Raw genomic sequence first — 17,618 nt, 5'->3', positions numbered from 1 at the left:
GTACTCTGAGTCGGATTGGGATGGATTGGGCTGGATTGTATGTGATTGGTCCTGTCTAAATTATATTTTGTTTAGACTCAGAACATCTTGATTGAGTTGTACCTTCTTTTGAGTTGAGATTCTGAGTTGATTTGATCCCACCTTGATGTATGTTTCATTCGGACATTTTACATACTCGTACATTCCACGTACTAACGTCATTTGGCCTGCATCGTTTTATGATGCAGAGACAGGTACTAGAGATCATCAACAGGCGCATCGTTGAAGATCTATTCACTTCCAACAAGTTGGTGAGTCCTCTTTGTTTTCGGAGGATACCGCAGTTATCTTTTCAACTTTGAGTTAGTTTTCCTTTATTTTGATTTGTGGTAGCCATGAATTTTTCATTGGCACCTCTTATATTGTTGATAGAGACTTCATATACTAGAGTGTGGATGATGTTGAATTGTTTCGTTGTGACTAGTTTTATTTTTTCTAGTTGTTGAATGGAGATGTGGTTGGCCTTTGGATTTATTATGAATAGTATTCTTATAATTTGAGTCTTCCGCTAATAGAGTGTAACTGAATGAAAGTGTGATTGGACCAAGTGGTTCGCTTGAAGGCCAGAAATGGTTTTCGAGTGCCGGCCACGTCTAGGGTACCCTTCCGGAGCGTGACAAACTATTGTAGTCTTGAGTGTCCTCTTTAGTAGTTATTTTTTTTACAAGAGAGAAGTATTAATTGTTGTTTTCTCCTTGTATTTGAGAGTTGTGTACTCCATATTAAATTAGTGAGATCCTTCTACCTCGTGGTTTTTTCTCTCTATCAGTTAGAGGGGTTTCCACGTAAAATTCTCGTGTCCAATTTATTTTCATTATTTTCATCATATCAAACTTTAATTGTGGTGCTTCCTCCCCCTAACAAAGCCTACACCAATTATCATACCAAAATGAGGTAGTCCTCCACCAATGCTCCAAAAAATATTATGATCAATCATATCTTTAGTACTACAAAACTCTTTCTAGCTCACTGGCTGCCCTCTTTGCCATTGGCTTTTAACAGGGTGGTATTTACCAAGTACTTAGCTTTCATGAACTCACTCCATTAGGAATTAGAAGTTCTAAGTGGCCATTCATTGTTTAGCATTAAAGGCTTGACAAATGTCGGTGAGTTTTCAAAAGTTAGTGCCTCCCTCATTATAGGGTAACATAGGATGCCCAGTGATGTTTACCACCATTCTCAAGGACAAACCAAAATAATCTTGCCAAATATTTTTCGATAATCTCCAGTGTACCTTTGGGAGCGGTGACTACAGATAAAAGATGGATGAAGAGAGCAAACACGATATGAGAGTGTCCCTTCCTCCGGTAGATAAGAGTTTACTATGCCACCCTTTAATTTTGTTGACGACTTTATTGACAATGTCTGAGAAAAGGGCAAGTTTTTTCTTTCTAGAGATGATTAGGCACCCCAAATACTTGGTAAGAAATTTCTCATAAGTCATACCAGTGATATTGTGAATTTTAATAATATAGCATGGTCTAGTGTCTCCAGCAACTGCAAAATAACTTTTACTCTTGTTGATAAGTGTAACACCCCATACTGTTTTAACTTAAATAAATTTCGAGAATCAAGAGAAAACTTGAGAAAAGGCAACTGTCAGTCATCTACGACCCACTCTACAGCCCATAGAGTGTTCTCGAGATGTAGGAAGGGTTCTTAGGATCCCTTAACACTTGGCCAAATCTTCAGAGTTTAGATCAGTTTCTACGAGTCCCCTTATGACCTATCAAGTCTTCCACGATCCGTATAATCCATCATAGAATAGAGTGTCACATTTTAGTAGCTATTAAAATGTGCACCACGACTTTACGACTTGGTTGACAACCTGTACAAAGTACTACAGATCGTAGAACGGTCTGTAGTCCCCAAGACCCAATTCACCAATTGAGTTCTACAATGAGTTCCTACGGGCCGTCATAGGGTCTACGACCGTAAAGAGGGTCCGTAGACCCAATGCATATTAAACCAGTGAAGCCCGATTTTGGAACCAGAGTTCTACAACTAATAGTCTACGATTCGTAGACGGACCCCCAATCCATTTTAATGAGGGGTAGACTTGTCTTTTCCCCACTTTTTTCAAACTTAATCCTTAGCCATTTGGGGACTAAAATTAGTCCCTTATCAATATCCAACCAGATTTTTTTCTCCTTAACACTTATAATCTTTTGAAAGCAAGAATTGGAGAGAAGGAGAAGAGCTAGAGTTCAAGCGTTTCAAGCAATTCCTTCGAGATTCGACTAGATAATCAGTGTTCCAGGTATGTATGGCAATCCTAACGTTGGACTAAGTTCGTCCTAGTGTCCTACATGTTCATATAGTCAAGTTGAGTTTTGAGTTTGAGTTTCATTAATTTCGATAAAGTGAATTCTTGAATTATCTATGTAAATTCTATTGAGTTCTTGTGCATATTTAAAGATACGTTGATGATTTTCATGGGTTGAATTTTTGAGATTATGAATTCATGTTTGCATTCACATAAACCCTACTTGAAATTTACAATAATTATTTGATGCATAGTTTTGAGTTAAAGAATGATTTATTTAATCTTTTAAATGAGAAGAAAGTTTTAAGCACAAGCTATCAATTGAATTGTAAAGTCTCTGTTTCACTGAATTTAAGCATGATTTTTATCAAGTTTAAATGAGTTAAAGTATTGAGTATAAACAGTATTCTGAGCATGAAATTGAGAAAAAATTTGATTAGTATGAGTTAAATATAGGAGAAAGCAAACAAACATATTGAGTTTTTACTCACAATTTAGTATGAGCCTTATATTTTATATTTTTTGGAGTAGTATTGAGCACCGAGTTGGACAGGAGTCAAATAACTCTAGTTCTATAAACTACGTAGCCAACGTAGGATAGGATCATACTGAAAGTCAAATGACTTCTCATTGCCTTTGAGAAAGCTCATAAGATGGATCCATAAATTAAAGTTTGTCCCATACCCTGACAAGGTATAGGATGGCTCTGGCAATGTGGGCAAGATGTTGTAATATCACGAAGCTCATAGTGGTGGTTGTCGATTAGAGAAACTCTCCAAGAAAGTAAAGTATATTATTTTAACGTTTTGCTTTTGTTGCACATTTTACATTGAGTAAGTTAAACTGATTGTTTACTACATAATCACAGTATTTTGCATATTAGTACTTCATTCTTCAATTCAGCTTACTTGTTTTCTTTCTTCCATATTACATACCATACATTTCATGTACTGACGTTAGTCGACGCTGCATTTTTTTATGATACAGACACAGATGTTAGAGATCATCAAGAAGCGTACCGTTGAGGATCATTCTCTATCCAGTTTTTAGTGAAACCTCTTTGTTTTCAGAGGCACTATTGGATATTTATTCCAATCTTATATTTTAGTATAATTAGTGTATTTTGAGGTAGTTGCGGGCCTGTTCCGATACCTATTCAGAGTTAGTATTTAGAAACTTAAGACTAGTCAGACAGAGTGTGAGTTTATTCAATTTTATTCATTTGAATTATATTTTAAAAACATGGAGTTATATCTTATATTTATATATATATATATATATATATATATATATTGAGTATTGAGACATTATTTTGAGAAACTAATTTCTTATAGTTATTTGTTACTATATAAGAATTCTTTTATGAGTTATGTCTTCCGCTTAGGGAGTTAACTAGGCCAAGAATTTGCTTGAGAATCAAGAATAGTTTTCTAAGTGTCGGTCACACCTAGGTGTAGATTCAGGGCATGAAAAAAAGTTGACTTAAGACCTTTTCATATGTTCTAAGGACTTTCAGGACCATTTTCAGGGTTTTTTTGTTACCACCATTGCAAAAGAGAATTGTGTCATTCACAAAAGATAGGTGGATTGATCTGAGGCCCATTGTTATTCATCTAGAATACTTTGTATCCTAATTTTCCTGAAGACCACTCAACATTTGAGAAAGTATTTCAACACTAAGCACAAACAACAAAGGTGAGATAGGGTCACCTTGCCTCAGACCTCTTTCAAAAATGAAGAATTCATTTACACTCCCATTAACAAGCACTGAGTACCAATTGTTGGAGATGTATCTGTGAATAAGTTTCACCCAATTTTCTGAGAATCCTATCTTCCTCAAGGCTAGACATAAAAAATTCTAAGACACTCCTTCATAAGCCTTTGTCACATCTAACTTGTTAACGATGTTCTTCCCTCTGTTAAGTTTCTTGATATTATTAATAATCTCGTGTGAGAAAAACCTTCTCTGTAATGGACCTCCCTCGAGTAAAACCACTTTGATTCTTAGAAATGACTCTAGGCAAAATGGAGGTCAATCTAGCATTCAAAAGTTTAGAAATGATTTTACAAGAGACATTTTAGAGATTAATGGGCCTGAGGTTACTAAACTTTTAGGGGTGATCAATCTTGAGGATTAATACCAAACAAGTATGGGTGAAATTTTATGGGAGATTAGCACCTTCAAAGAAAAATATAATAGCTTTATGAAGTTCATGGGCAATGATTGCCAGTTTCTTGGTAGAAACAAACATTGCAGTATCCATGGAGAAAATAATGTCCTTGACCTCTTGAAGTGACGGAAAGGCCATACGGTTATTGTTATCAATCTTAGTAAAACACCTCTGTAGTGTGTTTATAGTGTCTTGGGAATAACTTTGCTTATCATTAGAGATCAGTTTTTGGTAGTATCTAACTACAGCTTTTGTAATGGAATAATTTTTCTCAATCCATTATTCTTGGTCAACCATAATTCTTCTAATAGTAAGCCTTCTTCTCTTATCCTTGATAATGCTATGGAAATAGGTTGTGTTAGCATCACCTTATTCCAACCATTTTATTCTGAATTTTTTTCTCATAATAGAGTCTTAGAGTTGATATATCTAGTGAATTCAGCTCTGCATCTAGAAAGTTCCATCCTATTCTTAGTGGTATTGTTATTCACGTAGTTCTCTTTTATAGTTTTGATTTGAGCTTCAAGCCTCTCAAAATCTTCATTAATATCTCCATAACATTGTCTTGACCAAATACTGAGGTGTTTGGAGATGATCTTGAGTTTCGGGTGAAGCACATATAGGGAGTTCTCATAAATATTCTGATCCCAAATATACAAAACTATCTTATAAAAATTCGGGTGCTCAACCCGAAAATTGAGGAATCTAAAATACTTGATAGAATTAGTGATCTCATTATTGATCTTGATGAGGAGAGCAGCGTGACCTGAACATGACCTAGATAGATGAGTTACTGAGGTGGCATTCAGACAATCAAACCATTCAAAGTTGTAGACCATTCTATCTAGTCTTTTCCAGATCGTAGTAGGTGGGTCTCTATTGTCGCACCAAGTAAATTTAGAACCACTATAATCGGCGTCTTGAAGCCCACAATCATGGAGGCAAGTCAGGAAATCTAAGCTCTCCTCCATTCTATGGTTTCTACCTCTTTTTTTCTCTTCGCAACTGGCAATAGTGTTGAAGTCACCTACCACACCCCAGGCAGAATCCATGAAAGTTGTAGTGTTCCTAAGATCCTCCCACAGTTCCATTCTTAGTACCTCAGTGCACTCGGCATAAACGATGGTAAGGAACATCACATGGTCATTGTCATGAATAATTTTGATCACGACTTGTTGATCTCTGTCTAGGATAACATCACTGCTCACATCATTATTCCATAGCAATCAAATTCTGTTAGAGTAGTTGTGGAAACCATTATTCATCCCAAGTCTTCGTTGGGATCAAGCAAGGCGTGAATTGAGAAATGAGAAAATGGCAATAGGAAAATGTGGGGGAACTAAGTGAGGGAAATTTCTCCCTTATTGGTAGAAGAAAGGAAAAGTTTTGTCTTTATATTAGGAAATACTTCCTTTATCTCTTAAAGAGTTAAGTAGAGGGTGCCCATTGCGCCGTTGCCGTCGTCATTGTGGCTCGGCTTGACTTGGCTGTTGTAAATGATGTGATTGATAATCTTTTAGACAAAAAATATTTATTAATATCATTAATTGATTCTTTTCTGAATATTAATTCAGTATTAATTCTGAGTTGTTTCCTAAAAGACACCATGACTGTTCTGATAAGACAAGTCTTTCTGAACAAATATTTTCGCACCTGTAGATGACTACGAATAGAGATGCTTTCTCTTATTTTTCTGCATCGAATTTTTCCTTTCTCTTGCACACATATCTTACAAACAAAATTGATCGAGTCTGTGTGTGATCTCGTTGCTGAAGTTTGAGTTCGTTGAAATTACAGAAGTTTGAGGTACTATTATTTCTGTAATAGTTTATCTGTTTTATTTTGAAAGAAAATAATCCATAACATCGGGTAAATTGAGGAAATTAAATTCGTTAAGGACACACAGTAAGTTCTATGGACTCGGATAATTCTTTTTCTTTTCATCTTTATTGTTTCTGGTTTGCTGATATTGATACAGGAAATAACAGTCTTCTCTTGAATCTGTCAAGCTTGTTACTGTTAATCATTGGTTCCTGAAGGCAAAGCAGAGGAATTTGGAATTGGTTTTTGAGGTTTTTGAGTCTTTCTAGAGATCCTTGTGACCATATCCCTCTAATATTCCATGATATGATGTTAATCATTGGAAACATTATTGGAGAGGGGGGTTACTTTGCATATTGTTGTTGTTTAGAGCTTTTGTCTTGAGTTGAGTCTCGTTAGTGGGAGTTATTCTCTGTTCTTGAGTCTGGACATTGAAATTTTGAAGTAAGTCCATATTAGCATTAGTATTGTTGACTTGTCCAATCGTTTGTTGCGCGGATGATGTTGTTGTCTACTGTCCTCTCTCCATGCTGGGGTTTTTGGCCCATTGTTATTACAATTCTTGTCTCTGCTAACAACTCCTTGGGTTTGTGGATAAGCTATTCTGCAATGATTTCGCTTTATAAGAGTCAATTTGACTGGTTTTCAAAAACTAAATTGTACTAGAATAATTTTGTTTTACGAAAGTTAATTTGAACTAATTTTCAAAGTCAATATTTAAAATTTAAAATTTAGATGTTCGAAAACTATATAAAAATAATGTAAGTTGGAATCCTTTTCATATTTATATGATGAAAAAATACATCTTAAAATATTGACCAAAGTTCATGTATTTTTACCCTCGAAAACGAAATTTGACAAATAATAAGGAACGGAGGGAGTACTTATCTTGAAATTCTAGGGCTATTTCAATGCTTATTTCATATTTAATTGCTATTAATTATACGTTGCTTATACCTTACCTTTGTTGAAGTTTATGATGGTATTTTCATGAGAAATTTAATAAACTAGCTGAGTTAAAGATATAATTACTAATTACGTACTATTAAACCAAATCGATTACAAGTTAAATATTTATCATCAATCATCACATCCAATGGTACAAACTTTTTTCCATTCTTAGTTGTACGCACATTGAAAAAATCGATAAAATATAAGTATTTGCACAAAACAACGAACTCAATATTTTTGATAAATTTTTATGTTAAAATTGGCAAAAATTTCAACAAAAATTAAATTTCAACTTATAACCTTAAAAATATGATGAGTTACAAGCCATGAATAAATTCATGGTAACTATGGTAAAATATGTACTTCATTTATTAGTATTTCTTAACAATATATACACTTTATCTTTTACATATATATCATATTTGTAAGATTTCATTGATATGTTATTGTTGTAAACAACAATTTTAAAAAGTTACCTCTAATATCTAGAACAATGGTTTAATATTGTTTTCCTAATTAACTAACGACTAGCAAGTTAAGGTGGGGATTTTAAATTTGAAAGTTTTACAGAATTTACGGAGTAATGTCTCTTCTTATTATAATATGTGAGCATCAATAAAATATAGAGAATATATTAAACTAGTAATTAGTGTGGTGTTCTTTTTTCTTATAAGTCAGATCATTATTTTACCATCACTTTAACTTACTTTAAATAGTGTGAGACTGTGAGTTACATGGTCCCCAATTTAAAGACTAGTAGGTGGAAAATTTTAAAGAATTTGAAACCATATATTAATGTACTATATGTATATTTTAGTCTAACGTGCCTCTTGCATGTCATGGTCCCGGCCTATATATGATGCTAAATATATTTTGTTTTTTATAATGCGTGAAGTATCTTTACAGCGAGACAACTTGTTTCTTCTACTCAATATGGACAACTTTTATAGAGTTTTTTTAAAACAAAATAATAAAATTGTGCAGCTCCTATACCTGGAATATTTTTAAAGTTTTTGAAATAAGATTTATGTATTAAAAAGTCACAATAATTAATAATTTAAAAAACATATAAAAATATTATAGTGAAAGAAAAATTCATTTGACTCTCAAAAATTCAAAAGGTACAACATAAATAGAGATAAAATGAAGTGTATATTAGGGCTTATTTTATTAATAAATTGCCCTCATTAATTATACTTTAAAAAATTAAGTTTGAGTATTAATAAATTTATCGTTCACTTTTGCTTGTCTATTTTAATATAATTAGAATATCATAATTTATCCAGATTTAACTACTCATTTCCCAGGACTTTTTGAAATGCCAATTAATAATCATAGGTATTGTCAATTATGGTAAAATATGTACTTCATTTATCAGTATTTCTTAATTAAGCTGAGTGGCAAGTTCAAAAGTGAACATAAGAAGTATTTTATTTAGTTATTAAAAATGATATGGCAATATTAGAAGAAAATAATATATTTCTCTTAATTTGATAAAATAAACAACTATAGTATTAGAAATAAGAAAAAATAAAAGAAATGGAGAATCGAAGTACATCTTAATTAGAGATCTTGAATTCAAATTTATTAAAAGAAAAAAATCATATTGACATATCAAATATGGGTAAGAAACCAAAAAATATAATAAAATTGGGACAACCATATTTAAAACGTTGTTACAGGCTTGCAGCTAGAATATTTGTGCACAACCTGTGGGTTTTGTCCCTCGGATTAAATGAAGAAAATTAATACTACAAATTAGCAGTAGGGTATAGCTAGGTAATTGCAGTACTGTGGCATTAGGGATTTTCCTAGTTGAATTGTAGTAACACTGCTTCCAAGAATAAGGTGAGATATCTCAAAATTAATATAAGTTTAAAATTAAATTTATATTTTATTTAGTTCAAGATATAACTTATCCCAAAAATCTTAATTCAAGATAATTTTATCTGTGAATCAAACAATTAATTTAGTGTTTGATTATAGATTTTGAATTAAAATTTGATAATTATCTGTTCGGTCATAAAATTTGATCAAATTTTCAAAATATAATCTTTAAATAATTTTAAATTTCAAAGCCGGCTCAAACCGGCGTGGTAATATAAAGTTAAAATCTATGACCACACAGGAGGCAAATGTTTTGTACCTCGTATTCATGCAAGATTACAATTTACAACACAGCAGGGTAAGGTGTAGCAGTGGAGAGTAGAATGATCATAGCTAATTAACTACTCACTCGATCTAATGACATTTTATTAAAAATATTTGTTTCATATTACTTGATCACTTATTAAATTAAGATAAAATTAATTAATTTTTCTCATTTTACCTCTATAATTAATATGTTTTGAAAGTTTAAACAAATTTTGAAGATTCAAAAACTTTTTTTTTCAAGAGACTAATTAATATGACCAAAGAACAAAATAGTAAAATTAAGTAATTTATGAATAATTTTTTAATTACTGTGTAAAATATAATGTGCACAACTAATATGAGAGGGAGGGAATAATTAGATATTAATAATTGCAGTGTGCGTGGTTTTCCTAGTTGAGTTGTAGTAACAGTGATTATTATTTTTTGGCTTCGATTGTACTACGTTTGTCATCGTATGGCTCATAGTGAACAAACACTAACAACTACAGTCACTTCACACTGGTCCTCTCCAATTACTACTCGACACCACATGTACCTACAAACCAACAGTCTTGTCTTTTAACTTTTCCAATATGCACATAGGTTTCCAATAACGACAGCTAGCCAAAGTCCTTAGGACACGTTTGGGGTGATAGAATAAAAGAAGTTAATTCTGAGATAAATTTCTACTATTTCTTAATCCCTATAAAGCTTAAGATAACTTACCTCGGTTAATACTAATTATTATTGTTAGTATCTCAATTTATGTGACATTTTTTATTTTTCGAGAGTGAAATTTGTGCATGGAATTTTTAAATTTTTTTAAATGAAATTGTAAATTACGTAAAAAGTATTATAAGTCACAATAATTGACAATTCCAACTATTTAAAAGATATATGAAGAATTTATAGTAAAAAATAAACGTGTTTGAATTTCAAAATCCGAAAGATGTCATATAAATTGGGACGAAAGAAGTAGCATTGCGATAAGTTATCTTGGATAAAACAGTTAAAAAGGCAAAGATATCTCCTCAAATCTTTTTTATGCATTACTTTTCATATCATCTACACTTACGGAGAGTATTTGTAAGCAGACAACTTATTCTTATAAATTATATTATGCATATTATTTTTAATACAAAAAAAAATATTTACTAAGAAATAATACTAAATAACTAATCATAACATAACTAATCTCAACATAACTAATTACATCATAACTAGCCTCATCATAACTTGTCTTCAAACCAAACAATCTCTTAAATTAAAATACCTGCGTCTTCTCCATATTATATATACACACTTGACACCATGAATAGTTAACTTACTACACGTATTGAACCTTTTGTTGCACTTTTTATTCCTTTAGCAAATTAGGGTTTCTTCTTAACTTCTTTTGTTGAACTCCCAAGTCCCATAGAATCCGCAAATTTAGAATTTAGACACTGTGAGTTTTGAAGCTACTTTAATTTATCTATACTTTATTTTCACATATCTTTGTTAAAACTTAAAACATGATATATAAATTGTTGAATTTACGGTTCAACTATTTTTGTCTAGGTTATTAATTTTAGGTATGGTCTTATTGTATTTTTTTTGAATTTCTTTGTTAGATTTCTCTACGTATAGAACTTGTTCTAGATCCGTCTCTACGAGATGGGGAGAGGTAGGGTTGTGATGAAGCGGATCGAGAACAAAATACGCAGACAAGTTACTTTCTCAAAGAGACGATCGGGTTTATTGAAGAAGACTAACGAGATCTCTGTGCTATGTGATGCTGAGGTGGCATTGATTGTCTTCTCCCCAAATGGCAAGCTCTTTGAGTACTCAACTCAATCCAGGTAACTATTAATTATAACTCACTATTTTAATTAATTATCCTTTTAATTTGGAAGTTTATTACATTTTGAATTAATTTTTCTGTTTGTATATTTAGCATGGAAAATATACTGGAAAGATACGAAACTTACTCATATGCGGAGAGGAACTTGAATGCAAATGACTCTCAAACTTATAAGGTACTCCCTCTATTTCCTTTTACTTGTCAAAAATTTCTTAATTTGATTTTCTTTCTTACTTGTCAAATTTAACAAATCAAGAAAGTACAATCTTTTTTTTTATACCTATTATACCCTCAATTTATTGAGAGAATTAATATCTTTGGTATCAAAATGTTTGAAATTTGGATTATGACTTTAGTGATTATTAAGTGTAAAATGGTAAACTCACCATATCAATAATTGATTTTTTAATAGGTGTGTCAAGTCAAAAATTGACAAGTAAAAGAAAACAGAGGGAGTATTTAATAAATTTAAATCCTTCATTTAGATCTTTTATAATTTTTCATCTTTTGTGCTTTCATGTAATAAAAGAAAAATCCATCTAGCATAATATTTTATTATATAGATTCTTTATTTCTTTTTTTTTGTTCTTAAGTTTTTCTCTTCTCATTTCAATCTTTTAATCGATTATATATAGAGTTGTTTTATCATATGATCTCTTAATTTTCTAAAATGAGGAAATTAATGAAGCTCTATAGTCTTGCGTTTCGTAGGCGGAATAATTTATCATACATTAATGTATATAGTAGGTTATTGTACTTCTTTAATTGTACTATTAAGCAAGATCTATATAGTATATGTTTTTATTTTGGAAAAAAAAACAATAGTTGGTTCCAAAAAAACATAAATATAAGAGGAGAGTTGTGGTAGATTAATGACCAAATTAAATATGACCATTAATCTTGTGAAAATAAGAGCAGCCCAGAAAGAAATTAAAGCAGTGAAAATGCCCTTATCGTTATGTTTGGGCTCAAAAATGCTCTCCAATTACCAAAATAGCTCGTAAATATCCTTTCTTTCTAACGATTGCTCCAACACAAGAACTTTTTTATTAGTTAACTAGATAATTTCTTTTTTGCGAGGGTTGGAATGTCTAAGTTAGCTTCTTCTGCCCTCATTTTGTGAAGGATAAATTTTTATCCTTGTGTTATATTAGGAGGTAAGGCCAAACGTCCCCTCCCTCGTGTACGTATATTCCGATATATAACACCCCACTAGACATGGGAATTTTTTTTTAAAAAAAAGTTATTCATACCTTTGTTCCTTGTGCATGATTTCATGGATTGTTGTAGGAAAACTGGACTCTCGAGTGCCCAAAGCTCACGGCAAGGGTTGAAATTCTGCAAAGAAATATAAGGTATCTACTTCACTTCATCTCAATTAAGCACAAGGGTGAAATAATCATTCTATTTGATATTATTTTCCTATATGTTTGTTAAAAAAATATGTATAATTTTTCTATATTTTCTCAATGAAAAGATTTTATTGCCACAAATACATAGGTTTGTTATGTTATATTTAAGATCATACGTTTCAGAGTCATACAAGTGTGTAGCATATTAAATGACCACCAATTTCAAAATCATAAACTCTATATTGAGTCAAATCAGTGTTTTAAAAGATTCTATTCGGACTCGCCTCGGGGCTCACCCGAGGCAGGGCTCTAACAAAAACGCCCCAAGACTCAAGCGTGTGACTTAGTTCTGTAAGACTTACACCTTAAGCGTCCGACTATACGCCTTAAGCATGCCTAACGCTTGGGCTTTCTTAACAGATTTTACGCAAATTGTGTTAAAATGTTTAGTTAACACTGTAGACCCTCATAATTCTTGAATAAATGAATGATACTTAATAATTTTTAATCTATAGAGATGAGAAGATTGAGAGTAACCCAAATAACAAGTTGTAGTATCACATTTTTACTATTTGGTAACACTACGAAGGTGATTATATATTACTTAACATTTCTTTTAAAAATACGTAGCAAAATTTTACTTTTCACTTATTGTTGGTCTTCGTGATTTTGTCATGTCTCAAAATTATCATATTTTATTTAGCTATTTGAAAGTAATTTTATTTGTATTAATGATGGAGTGATGTATTTATTATATTACTAGTAAGTTTTATTGATTATTTTCTTTTAGGAAGGTAAATTGTATAGTATGATAAAAATTACTTTGAGAAATAATGATTCTTTTATTATTAGAAAGTTAAGATATTAGATTATTTATACTTGTATAGTCATGTTAGAAGTTTTATTTTTTATTAGTTTCCTTAATCATATTTGTAATTACTTCAAACTATTTATGTATTTTTATAATTTTGTGTTATTACATTATTATACTATATTGTAAAATAAAAATTTAAAGATTCATAGGGCTTACTCCCCACGTCTCGAGGCTTACGCCTCACCCTATACTAAGTAAAACGTCACACCTCACGCCCCGCCTTTTAAAACACTGAGTCAAACCATATTATCAAACAATTAATTTTAAAACGGAGGGAAGTATATAGTTAGATTTTTTGTGCTAAAAATAAAATTTGTACATTTTCCGTCTAAATAATTTTTATATCATTAGGTTATCCGAATAATAATTCTTAAATGTGAAATTGAAATCTTAGAAATAAGATATGTTGCTATATTAGGAAAAAGTATTCATACTAATTATCGTGTATATTTCTTTGATTTATACTTGAAATTGAAATTGAAATCAAAATATGAATGCAGGCATTTCAAGGGAGAGGATCTAGATGCCTTTAATCTGCGTGAGTTTCAGGGTTTAGAGCAACAACTCGATATAGCTCTGAAGCGAATTCGAACCAGGAAGGTCAATATTATTCTCACTATCTCCATTTTTTTAATTTAGAGTTTGATTTCTATAAGTTGATAGTGAAATTTTATTTGTACTACCTTGTCATTATTTAAATATAATTGTAGATTAACTTTTTTGAAATTAGTAACTTAAAAAATAAGATAAGTGATATGATCCCGTAGCCAGAAATTCGCTTAGAATATTCAAGATTTATTATATATAAGTATAGAAATGAATTCTTAGATAAAATATATTCAACTGACTAATGCTACAACGTTTTGTCTAATTAGTTATCTTGTCTTAACCTAAAAATTAAAAAGTACTCAACAAAATCTGTCACTGGAATTTGCAGAACCAGCTGATGCATGAGTCCATTTCCCAGCTGCAGAAAAAGGTAAAAAAAAATTCAACTTAGTTAGTGCTACTAACATATAATAGTGTAACGTCTAAAAATATTTTTTATTTTATGAAAAGAATTTAAATTTTTGTGCACCGTCAATTTATAATATTTTTAGTCATCAGATAGCATTGATCTGCTATAGTAGGTTATGACCTTTTTACTTAAGTAATTTTTTTCCTTCTCTAAAATACAATTTTGCCTTCCTTTTTTTCCCCTCTCTTAATCTCTCTTTCTCTCACCCCTTCAAAACCTCCATCTAGCTAGGTCTCTCAAATTACAAAGATTTCATCATCCATTTATATTCTTTCCCTTCATGTGTCATATGTATATAATGTTCACCTAAAATATTGATGTGCTCTATCTGTTATATGATATTTCCTAGTAAAGATTCAATAGAATTACATGGCTTGATAATATGATTTAAGTTGGTCTTTTCTTCAAGTTCTTTATATATTCAATTTGCGTGATTGATATTTATAAAGATTTTTGAATTAGATTAAATTGAAAGGACCATAATTCAAACTAAGAATTAGGACCCATAATCAAGAACTTTCTAGAACCTAATTATATTTCCATGATCAACAAATGAGCCAAAGCCTTCATAGTGATTCAGACTATAATGTTGAGAATTAGACATGATATTATCTTGTAAACAAATTTGGAATTCTGAATAATTTTAGTTAGAGTATAAATAGGATTCCACTTGCTTTTAATGTGGTTTTTTAAAACTATAATTATATTTAAAATGGTAATAAGTATTACCTTTTGAACTATACTTAACAAAGTTACTGTGGTTAATTACTTTTGAGTTTATCGGATGGAGTAAAAAGTTTAGTACACTGACAATGTACAAAACTTAAACTCTAATCGCAGGAAAAAGAACTGCAAGAGAGAAACAACTTAATTTCCAAGAAGGTAATACATGCATGTATATTATGAGTTTTTCTTATCAGTTTCTCATTTGATGTTCATGCGATATAAATTAAACAGCTTAAAGAAAATGAGAAGCAGCAAACTGTGCAACAGCCGCAGTGGGGGCAAACTAATCCAGGCCAAAGTTCTACCATGACTTTCTTGCAACAATCTCCCACTGTCCCTAACCTATCAATTGGGTAAGTACTCTTTTTCTATCTTTGAGTATTTTAGATTAATTTTAATATATTCATATATTGAGAAAACAAACAATCTTACACATTTGAATATTAAAATATGAATATGTATTCAGATATATATAAACACCTTAATCTTAATATAAAAAAAAACTAATTGAAAACACATCTGAACTTGGCTTAAATTATTAGTTTCATTTTTAAATTATTGACAGTCTTAAAAACATTCATCTACTTGACTAACTAAACTTAGATACTCCTCCGATCTGCCACATGACATAGCAAGTAGTCTCAATTTAGGGGTGTATTTTCACTCATGTTGCAAGATCGGGGGTGTATTTAAGTTTAGTTAGTGAAATAAAGAGTGTTTTTAAGATTGTCAATAGTTCAAAGATAAAACTAATAATTCGCGTCGAGTTTAGAGGTGTTTTCAATATTTCTCTCAAATATAAACAAATGGAGCGAGTGCACCCTTGCATATCTTTAGAGTTTGTTAAAAGACTGTATTTACACATGAAAAACACACACATATGGGATAGCCTAGTCCATTGACGATTTATTGCACAGTCTTATCTTGTATTTTGCTTATTATTTTGAATCTCAGCGGTCCTTTTCAAGCAACTGATGAAGGTCAGGATCGTCATGGTTCTAAGACCTTGATGCCTCCATGGATGTTCCACCATGTCCACAGTAACAAAGGATGAAAAGTTAAATCTTTTCCCTCTACAGGAGTATATAATACATATAAAATCACGATTGTACGACTATTTATTCTTCTAATTGTAATCAACCTATAATTAACATGCACCTACTTGCTCAATTTATATGGAGCAGATGATAAGCTAATTAGCAAACAGCCTTAATAGTTTTTATGATCTATTAGAACTGTTAGTTTTGTGTTTGCTACAATTGAAAATATTTTTCAATGTTTGATGTTTAGTGAAAAATATCTTTTGTAAGGTATATATACATATCAAGGATAATGTGAGAGTCTAAGAGATATCCCTCCAAATTTGTCTACCACTAAACTTGTGATTTGCTATATTAGGTTTACTTTCCTTATTTTGATTTATTGGTGACAATTTTTTAAATCTATTTGTCACCGTTGATCCCTCAAGGCAATATAATCCCCAATAATGCAAAAACAACCACGAAACATATCATCCGGAGCCATGAAGGATGATTGCAATTTTTCAAAGTAACAAATGGAGTATGAGATGAATTTTATTTTAATTTTATTTTAGAAAAATAAAATGGTGGGTGTAAAAATAAATTAATTTGATCATATTTATTTTTATATTAATAACAAATAAATTAAGGGTCGATTGGTAGAGTTTATTAGGATAACTAATTCATATATTAGGTATGATATTATTTAGTATTGTGTTTGGGAGGAGTTTTAGGCCTATGTACAACTAATATATGTATTAGTTATACACCCTATTTGGTATTATAAGGTATATAACTAATACCTTTTATTAGGTGGTATTAGTAATAGATAGGATTTAATACCATGTGATTAATTTATATAAAGAAAAAAATACCCCTCAAATTCTTTTAATCATTTTGTTTATATATTTTCTTGGTTTAATGTTTTATATTTGTACAAGTAAATTTATTTAAATAAATTAGCTTACAAATTTTATTATTTAGAAAGAGTTGTTTGTTGCTAAATAAATCCATTACAAATCAATACAATATTTGAAATATGAGTTGTTTAACATTTACTAATTGAAAAGGCAAATATATGACCACATGACATTTTTTATCTTAGTTAAATGTATTATTTGTTTATATGTATTTGGTTATCTGATTATTTCTATTTTGAATAATTTATGAAATTGCATACATATTAAAACTATAACTTGCTATTTTTATGTGTAAATGTAGATGGTTTATTCGATTTTACTATTGTTATCGTCTTTTTGATTTTCAAAATAGATGGTTTATCTTTTTAAAATTAAAAATTAACGTTTTGTGAGTTGATGATTACCTTCAAAAATAATTCAAGCAACAATATAACAAACATGACGATAAAATTGTTCTTCTCCTAAAATTGTGTCCTATTCTTCCT

General features: G+C 30.7%; 1 protein-coding gene across 3 annotated transcripts; it reads left to right on the top strand.

Annotated features, from left to right (window-relative positions):
• The first annotated feature begins 10,689 nt into the window (after positions 1–10,689).
• LOC129874661 (truncated transcription factor CAULIFLOWER A-like) lies at positions 10,690–16,556 on the top strand. Of its 3 annotated transcripts, XM_055949980.1 has the most exons (9): positions 10,690–10,828; positions 10,995–11,222; positions 11,318–11,399; positions 12,515–12,579; positions 13,951–14,050; positions 14,388–14,429; positions 15,309–15,350; positions 15,426–15,547; positions 16,149–16,556. In XM_055949980.1, exons 2-9 carry the CDS (start codon positions 11,038–11,040, stop codon positions 16,246–16,248), a joined length of 738 nt encoding a protein of 245 aa, XP_055805955.1. In that variant the 5' UTR covers positions 10,690–10,828; positions 10,995–11,037; the 3' UTR covers positions 16,249–16,556. The 3 variants fall into 3 exon arrangements, with proteins under 3 accessions (XP_055805955.1, XP_055805957.1, XP_055805956.1); XM_055949982.1 differs by lacking the exon at positions 14,388–14,429; XM_055949981.1 differs by lacking the exon at positions 15,309–15,350.
• Positions 16,557–17,618: the final 1,062 nt, after the last annotated feature.

This window comes from Solanum dulcamara, chromosome 11, assembly GCF_947179165.1.
Source record: "Solanum dulcamara chromosome 11, daSolDulc1.2, whole genome shotgun sequence".
NCBI lineage: Eukaryota > Viridiplantae > Streptophyta > Magnoliopsida > Solanales > Solanaceae > Solanum > Solanum dulcamara.
The sequence above is the reverse complement of the archived record's forward strand: the minus strand, read 5'-3'. Positions and strand labels throughout refer to the sequence as shown.

Excerpts from the sequence above, each read along its gene's own strand:
- LOC129874661 (XM_055949980.1), top strand. The coding sequence starts at position 11,038 with ATGGGGAGAGGTAGGGTTGTGATGAAGCGGATCGAGAACAAAATACGC. Across the intron at positions 11,223-11,317 it reads GAGTACTCAACTCAATCCAG|CATGGAAAATATACTGGAAA; the intron begins GTAACTATTAAT and ends TTGTATATTTAG. Across the intron at positions 15,351-15,425 it reads ACAACTTAATTTCCAAGAAG|CTTAAAGAAAATGAGAAGCA; the intron begins GTAATACATGCA and ends TAAATTAAACAG.